Raw genomic sequence first — 9782 nt, forward strand, 5'->3', positions numbered from 1 at the left:
GGGAAAAAAAATAAATGACTTAATTTTTAATATGATAGTCAAAGACCTACAGCCTTTTTCTGTCGTTGAAGATACTGGTTTTAAAGAGCTAATTAATTATTTAGAACCTGGTTACAAATTACCTTCAAGGTACACATTTAGTAATACCTTCCTGGACGCTCAGTACCTTGAAGTCCAAAGCAGATTAAAAGAAGAATTGTAGAGTGCAAACTTTGTATCAATTACGACCGATGCTTGGACTTCGCGAGCAGCGACTTCACATCAGGCCGTTACTGCCCATTATATATTAAATTGGGAGCTGAAGTATGCACTATTGGGCTGTTTTGAATGTCATGAGCGACATACAGCCGAATATATAAAGAAGGAATTATATAACTTGCTGTCCCATTGGAATTTACAAAATAAAATATTTGTCTGCGTAACAGACAATGCAGCAAATATGAAAGCAGCCATACGGTTGGCCAATTTTGAACATTTGCCTTGTGTCGCGCATACGCTTAATTTAATTGTGCGCGCGGGACTTCAGGGCGCTGAACTAGATTGCCTCATAAAAAAAATAAAAACCATCGTTGGGCATTTTCACAGAAGTCCGTTGGCAACGAAAAAATTTGCTGAGGTGCAAAAGCAGCTGAGGCCTGGCGAAAAGCCTCTTAAATTAAAAATGGACATAGTGACCAGATGGAACAGCACCCTGGATATGCTAGAAAGAATGTGTATCCTTCAGGAGCCTCTAGAAGCGGCCCTTGGACTCCTACACAATCCAGTTGCAAATCTGTCAGAAAGTGACTGGCAGGCTCTTCCAGATGTAATTAAAATTTTAAGACCATTTAAGCAGCTAACCGAAGAAATGTCGTCTGAAAATAAGGTTACTGTTTCATTGGTCTTAGCTGCGACTGAAAGTGTAATTAGCATGTTTGAAAATTTCAATTTAAATATTAATACAGAAATTGGAAAAAATCTATCTAATAAAATAATAACAGAATTCAAATACAGGTTCAAAAATTGTTATAGAAACCCAATATTATCTAAAGCAGCACTATTAGACCCACGGTTTAAGAAGTTGGCATTCAGACTAGCTGATGAATCAAATTATGAGTGTGCTAAAACTCTGCTGAAAACTGAACTTGAAAAATATTTTAATGTTGACAAACAGCAGACAGTGCAATCAGATAAAGTCACGCCAGCAATATTCACTGACACTAACGAGGACTCAATATGGAAAGACTTTGATGCAAGAGTGACATCAAACTCCGTCTCAAACTCAACTGTATCCAGCATCGTCACTATGAGGCAATATTTTGAGGAACGCATTCTTTCTAGGAATGAGTGCCCATTAAAATGGTGGCAGGCGCGGGCATTACTCTACCCCGAACTTTCAATTTTAGCAGAGAAATATTTATCGATCATGGCTACCTCGGGACCATCCGAAAGAACGTTTTCGAAATCGGGGCAAATACAAAGTGAAAAACGTTGTTCCATTCAACCAAAACGAATGGAAAAAGTTTTATTTTTAAACATGAACAAAAGATTACTTCGCTAAAAATAATATGAAATTGTTCTTTCGGTAATGCTTAATTTAATTATTTTTGTAAGTTTTTTAAAATGTGCATAAAATGTTTCATAGTTTTTTTAATTTTTAATGTCCATATATAATTTTCCTAATGTTGTCGAATCGAATGTCATTTAAAACAATGTTAGGAATTGTTATGATCGACCTGAACAAACATAATGCTTTACATATCATATTATAATCATAATCATTGATTTATCAATAGGCCAACATAAAAAGGGATCTGAATAAGAATAACAAAACAAGAATAGTTCAAAATACAGAAATGTGTAAAATATGTATAATATGTAATATTTATATGTACAAAGTTTGCTAAAACCAACCGGTAATTGAAGAAACTGACCCAGTCAGAATAAGACACTGCCGGAGACTACTCTTGGTGAGCAGTTTTTTATATCAACAAGTTAAGGGGTTGGTTTTTATTCATCTCTCACTCAAATGCCTCTTTATGTATCTGAGTTGATATTATCATTTTTATTTAGAAATAAATGACTTAATAATGTATAATTTTCTGTAATAATTTTCTAGATTTTATTCTCAGAAAAGATACCGAAGTGAATAAAAAATCTGTAGAATACTCATGTGAAATGGGTAATAAAATTCTGGAGATCAAAAGAAAGAAATGCATTTGTAAATAAATTAGTGTATGTTGTTATCTCAAAAAATAAAACAAAACAAAAATGTTCATTGCATGTTTTTTCAGGACTATCAATCCGGCTCCACGAAAGATTTTTTAAAATAATTTTATAAAATTTAAAATAAGCAAGGTAACATGCACATTAACTATTTTATATAACAACCAATCTATGAATACATTGCCTGTCATGTATGTTCTTTATATATTTTAAACATTATATATAATTATTTCTAAATTTACAGTGTGTAAAATAATATAGCATTCTATTAAAAAATTTGTTGCTGTACTTTTTAGGAGAATAAAGGTTTCATATGTTATCTTTACCAACTTTCATAATAGTATTCTATGTTTGTTCTTAGAAATTTTCAGCAGAGATATTATATTTTGCACACGGTGTCATATGTATAATCACAAAATACAACCTGAAGTAAGAATATTTCAAGTATTTGTTTCTTATGTACAAATAAGTAGTTTTGTATTAATTTAATATTTCACACTCAATTTATTAACAAATTAATTAAATTTTATAATGGTTCTTAGAAAGCAACCTTAAACCAAGCAAAATAGACTTTAGACCATTTAACACATTAGATATTCTGAAAACATAACATTAGTGTAACCATTGTAAAGCAGTAAATTAATGTTAATTATGTAACTAAGTGCATAGTTATTCTCAAATACGCACCTATTTGTGATAAAGTAGATAGTATAATGAATTGAATGATGATAGTTTATTAAATCTGCTTGAAAAAAAGCAATTATAAAGAATCATATTTATATAGTTATTCTACTACTATGAATAATTCTTCTAAAGGAAAGAAAATGCAACTGCCAAATCAGTTTTGAAATGAAAAAATACCAATGATGATACATTATGTAATCGTAACTTTATCCAAAGATATTGCTGCAAAGTAAAGTGGAAATCGTTCTGTAAAACAGACAAACAGCTTTCAGACTCCGACAAATTGTTACCATTTTTCATAATTAGTGTTCATCAGCAGTTGAATGGATAATACTGTAGAGCACTGGTAGTTTAACTCATTGCATGCAGGTATATCTTGCCAAGCCATAAATCAACCTTTTACTTACAAGAAGAATTTAACAAAGCTCGCCTACTTGGCCTCACAAGTTCATCCGCACACAATGTGCTAATAACGCAAAATCAGAACTTAAGTAAATAACAAATAAGTCTAAATTAATTAGCTAACAAGCTGGCCCAAAATTCTAACTACTGCCGCAAATAAATTAATCTTCGGCTGTATAGACCAAAGCAAAGATATCAAGTGGACAGAAGAACGCTGGTAGAGTAGAGAGTCGCGCAATGCCGACTCTGTATTCATTTAAGTCATATAACTGCTGTGTTTATCTCACGACTTTCGAGTTATGATTTGAATTTAGTATATAATCATGTATTCATTATTATATTATTTTTTATATTACCTTAAAAGAAAAATATTTATATGTGAGCTATTAAGAGTGTTGTGATGATGTACTAGTAGCTCACGATCGACCTCGTTCTAGATATGACTACCTGAACAGACAAAGTTTTCTTACGTTTATTTCAAGAATAAAGATATAACAGGAAATAAATTGAGAAGACGAATGCGGATCTGATTGGGAACTAGCGCAAAATAGTTTTGACTGGAGTGTCTACTTTTGAGGAAGATTGAGTTTTGATTATTTGCAGGATACATGAAAACTATCAGCCTAGCAGAAGATTTGTATTCGTAGAATGCTGTTTACCGGAAAGAGAATAATCTTCCCGTTATGCATATGGAAAATCTCGAGTTGCGAGTCTTTTACTTAAGTTACTTTGCATGAAAATATGCAAATTTTTTCGATGCAAGGAATTTTAAGCTATTTCTGCTTTAAATGTAGGCAGACGAAAAGAAATTTTTAGCATACTATCTTATTATTTAGGGCTTTAATCAAAATAATATTCGTCTAGTAATTTTTTTTTCCCCAGTGAGTGACTAATTTTCGGTATTCAGGAAATGTTACATTGCACTAATCAAATAGTTCAATTCTCCCCCAGCTCAAAAAGTATCTATAATAACCATTCTCGAAATATTACTCTGCAGTAATCGCGTTTGACATTGAATAGAGAGAATATGGGAATGAAAAACAAATAATGCCTCGTTATTGCATAAAAGTAAACTTTGTTTTATATGTATGTGGAAATTTTATATATGAAAAGGATGTTACTATTCTTATTTATTGTAAGAATTGTTGTGTTTCTTATCAACGCTTATGATCTAAAATCGCTTACATATGTAAATAAATCATCAAAATATGTAAATTAAGCAATAACTGATTTAAAATTAAAAGATAATAATAAAAAATACAAGAATCTAAACAAGGTATTTTAACAATAATGAAACTCATTTAAAAAAATAGTTTACTAACTGTAGATATCAGAGTAAGTTAAAGATAAGAAAACAGAAGTAATGAAGACTTAGATAGAGTTAAAAAAAAATCCTCCATCTCTCTCTCTCCATCTAGCACATGGGCTGAGATTAGGACAATGGGGGAGAATTGGACGAAAGGACTACGTAACCAAATTTCCATCCATACACTAGTACTATTTCCAGCATTTTCTATATTCTCATTAGTGGAGCTTTGATTGTTTTCCTTTCTTCATTGGTATGCCGTAAAAATCATGGTCTTTGTTTCTATCATTCTTTGAGTCATTATATTATTTGCTCATTCAGAGCCTAAATTTAGCAAATGCTCGGCTGAGCTTTAGTTCTTGCGAAATTGTAATTTCATCCACATCCCCAATTAAGACGAAGATTTCCCGGTTTCCTCCTGTGATTAAAATCGTACCGGTTTATTCGCTGCTATCCCTCATTCCCTCTTTAGACACCCCTACTGACAATTTATTTTCCATTTCGTCCACTGCTTTTCAACACCCCCTCATCAATACCCCTCCTCACGGACGGGGGACTTTCCCCCAATTCAACCCCCCTTTCAAAAAGTCGTTGTTGAGAGGCACATTTCTTGACATAGGGAACATTACATAGCAAATGTCAACTATGTACCAAACATCGATACACACATTTGCAAATATACAAATGAAGTAGGAATCAAGAAAAAAAGAAATGTTTAAAAGGTAAGAAAATATTTGTGTTACCTTTTTTTTAGGGATAATAGAAAGCTCAAAATTTGTCAATCAGTACTATTTCATAATGCAATAAGCACAGTTTTATTCATTTAAGAAAATTTTTCGTAATTCGCTGCTCAGCGTAAACTGTTGTTAAACTTAAAAACACTTGGAAAAAAGTCATCATATGTGCGTTCGGCGCGCACACACATACAAGTTGGTTTGGTTTGTTACACTAGAGCTGTCTTAAGAGGAGCACACTAGAGCTGTCTTAAGAGGAGGGGTGCCTTCGTGGAGGGACTTTCTAAGGGAAACTGGCTCGCATACACGTTACACATGGAAAAAACTACGAAAACGTTCATGCAGCCAGTCCGTCCACCGAGATTCGAGCCCCGCACAAAACTACCAGTGTTCAGCGACTTTATCGCTCGGGCCCTTATTGGCCCTCACACATACAAGAAAAAAGTAGATGATTTATGCTGAAAAAAATATTCTGAAAAAGGAACTGCGTTTTTTAACCGTTTACATCTGTTGTGCCGAAATAAAAATGTAATCAAAAACAATTTTTTGTATTCGAGCGAACTTTATTGTGTGCACATGAATTATTATTATAACAACGTATGAAAGGATATAAGTTGAGAAAAGATTTCGAAGAAAATAATTTTCATTTTTAACTAGGAGCTTCGCTGCCAGCCTTCGTCTGGCTTTTAAATGTACCGGAAAAATGGCTGAAGAGAACACCAAATGTTACATTTAAAAACTGCGTAGAATTTTACTCTGCAGAACAACTTCATAAAAAAAAGTTACTACGTATAACAAAATTACAAAGAAATAAACAATATCCTTTAATACAAATATTAATTATCCTAATAAATAAATTAACCAACTTCCCTTTGCAAAATCTTAAGAACTCAAATGGTATAAAGGAGGTTAAGAACTTTATTTCCTAAAAAAATCACTCAAAACTTTTCAATATCTTAAAAACTGTGAAATGAGCAATATATAACATAAAAGAATACAAAAAACAAAAAATTCTGAAAATCAAAGTATAATTAATGATATTTTATCTTATATTTTCAAGAGAAAAAAATTACAATGAAATAAGCTATATCCCTTAATAAAAATATTAATTATCCTAATAAAAAATTATTCAACTTTTCGTTGGAGGGAAAAAATCATGCGGAACGTTTCAATATCTTACAAACAGTGAAATAAACAAAAAATAACATGAAAGAAAAGAAAAAAAAAAAAAAAAAATCCGCGCGGAATTTTACTCTGCAGGTCAAAATAAAAATGTATTATATATATATATAAATGACAATGAAATATGCCAATCTCTTAAAAACGATGAAATACCATAAAAAATACGATGAAAAATTTTTGTCAAACCCATATTTCTAAAAAAATGAAACAATTTAAAATGATGCGATTTCATCAAAAATCTATCAACAACAATAAGACAGGAAAATTGTTGCCAAAATCACATTTTTAAAGATCTGAGAAGTGTACTCGGAAGCTTCATTTAAAAAAAATTTTTAAAATACAATATATTATTATTTTTCCAAAATTCTTTTGCAAAAGCAGTTGCAAGGATGAAAGTTTAATGTTTCCAAAAATCAAAGAAAAATAAACTGTACATTTAAAGAAAAAAAAAAAAAACCTTTTATAAAAAATCCGGTTGAAATGGTGTTAAGCTCCCTTGGTTAAATAAATTCGTACTGAATCGATTTATTGAAAGACGAATTTATTTTAAGTTCGTAAAATAGCTAAGTGCCTACGTTTCATGACGATGTGAAAATGGAGTGTGTAGAGTAAAATCTCGCTTTCCTATAGCCCATTATGTCTCAAAATGACGCGATTTCGTCACAAAACATAAAATAAAATAAATTCTAATTCTAATTTCAAAAAAACTGCTTCGAGGTGCACTAGCTCTTAACTAGATGCACCTACTATGTGCCAAATTTCGTAGCCGTGGGTCTATTAGCTTATGCGCAGCGCGAACGAAAGACACACACACACACAGACACTTTCTTTTATTATATGTAGAGATTTTTTCAAAAAGAGATATCATATTAATTTCCAAATAATTTAAATCTGCTGTGCTGAAATAAAAATTTAATAGAGAATATTTTTTGTGTTTGTTTATTGTATATGTAGGATTTACTATTATTACGTGTGTGTGTGCCTGTCTCAAAGTAAATATTTCAGTTATGTATAATAAAAAGTATAAAAAAAGAATTAAACTCGCATAACAGCTAATTGCGAAAGAAAAATTACAGCCATAAATCGCTTATTTTTTTAAAATTACATTAATTCCATTATCTATTAGAAAATAATTATTGCAAATCATCTATTTAAACGACATCTCTAAGAGGTCACTTTCTAAGGAATCTGTATTTTTGAGAACATAAACAAACATTGGTAGTGAACATCACATTTTTAAGACCACCACATGTAAGATGCTCTAAAAGCATGAATGGTTGCATTTAAAGAGGACCCATTACTTTTAATAAAGAATGTAACTTTAATCTTAATTAAACATGTTTTTGGTATGTATGCCAAAATAGTGATACCGTGGTTCTGTTGCTTTAGAAATGTGTGAAATTAAAAATATGGATACTATATAACAAAAATGTTATTATATTCAGATTGGATTGGATTGGATTATTCAATTATGGCTAAACACACGAGGGCTATCTGCCTAAAGGGAGGGATGCCTTCGTGGAGGAATCTAAGGGAAACTGGCTCATATACACGTTACACATGGGGAAAACCACGAAAACGCCCATGCAGCCAGCCCATTCGAGGGATTCGAACCTCGAACCGAACTACCAGTGTTAGCGTCTTTACGGCTCGGCCGCTGGTGGGCCTATTATATTCAGATACACACCTTTTGAACACGTCGGAAATTCATTATTCTGCTCAGCATAATTTGTCTGCATAAAATATTAAATAGTATCAGAAATCAAAAGCTAAGTCGAAGTAGAAACAGTCATCTCTTCTAAACCATTTTAATTGAAGTAAACAGACGTTCGTCTTATCGTAAAGTAAACACTTATTTTTCAAACAGCGGATAAAACGAGAAAGAAGGAATTGGTGGGGGAAGGCAGCGAACGAAATGACACTTTTTCGAGCTCTGGATGAAATGAGAAAGGACGAAACGGTACTAAGCCAATAAGACAAGGTCTGGTATTTTACTTTATTATTTAACTATTCATCATAAGTTTAAGAATTATTTAAATTTTTATTTGTCTTTACATTTTTATTAAATTTTACTTATAAGTATTTTATATTTCAGTTGCTAATTATTATGTTACTTTAATTATTCATTATTTTAATCACTATTTTTTATTATTTTAATTATGAAGTTTTTTAATTTATTATTTTAATTACTAATTAATGTTATTATTGTAATATTTATTTTATTTCTTTATTTATTTTATTTTTTCCTATTTTCCTGACGTAGGCGCTTCTGACTTTAGAAACTAAGCCCTTACAGCAATAGAAAATTAAATAATGAATCATATCCAGTGCACCACAAAATAATAGCCAAAACAAAGTGAATTATTTCTACCCAAAAATGCGAGGGAAAACTCCCTATCGCAGCATTACTCAGTTCCCGCGGGGTAGAATAGCTCACGTGATTCAATGCGATGCGACATTTCAAGGCCCTTTCTAGGACCGTAGACCGATAAAATAGGCTCGGGATACGGATACCGATCGATTCTACCGAAAGTAACGAGTAACGATACGATAGTAACGAGTACTGGTTCACCGAGTAACGAATACATACGGGTACACAATTTCTCGTTACTTCTACAGCACTAACTGCTACGGTTGCCTACTAGCGTCTCGGCTGTGAACGGAATTCGTTGTTAACAGGTTATCTTCACGAGAAAAAAGGGGGAAAAAATGGGAGGAGTTACGAGATTCTCTGGGTTGCAACCAAGGAGGTTAGAATTGGGGGTCTAGCCTGGACACCTGTCGAGATCAATATCGGAAAACCAGTCGGGATTCTCTTTCCGCTCGACAGCAAACGGGAGAGCGAGTCTGACCAGTGCCTCCTAGATTTGGTCTGACCCCTTCTAATTCCGTTGGCGAAAAATGAAGTGGAAATTCCGTCCGGAAGTGACGTTTATTGCATAGCAACCAGTCTCTCTAACTTCTACATCGCTCGAGGCTCAGGCAAAGGAGGTAGTTTGTTGTGAAAATGGCTGTTTCCCACGTGCTTCACAGAAAATGGCAGCAGCGAAAAAAACAACTACCAACCAATTCGAATTAATGGTGTCATCCTCACGGACTGGAGGAAACGGCGTTCGTCAAAGTCCTCACCTCCTTTCTTCTTGCTCAAAAGCAAGATTGCTACAGAATTGCTAATGGTGTCATTTTTCGAAAAATATCCGCAGCTGTTAAGCGGAAAAATTGACAGCACATTTAATAAAGAGAATAGGGAAAAAAAATGAGAAGACTTA

General features: G+C 32.7%; 1 protein-coding gene across 1 annotated transcript; it reads left to right on the forward strand.

The window, feature by feature from the left end:
• Positions 1 to 661: 661 nt before the first annotated feature.
• Positions 662 to 1540, forward strand: LOC118196572 (E3 SUMO-protein ligase ZBED1-like). Its single transcript, XM_085827422.1, has 2 exons — positions 662 to 912; positions 994 to 1540. The coding sequence occupies exons 1-2, from the start codon at positions 662 to 664 to the stop codon at positions 1538 to 1540; spliced, it is 798 nt and encodes a 265-aa protein (XP_085683548.1).
• The last annotated feature ends 8242 nt before the right edge of the window (positions 1541 to 9782 follow it).

This window comes from Stegodyphus dumicola, chromosome 12 (assembly GCF_044657685.1).
Source record: "Stegodyphus dumicola isolate Sdum_Otavi_A_Nest chromosome 12, ASM4465768v1".
NCBI lineage: Eukaryota > Metazoa > Arthropoda > Arachnida > Araneae > Eresidae > Stegodyphus > Stegodyphus dumicola.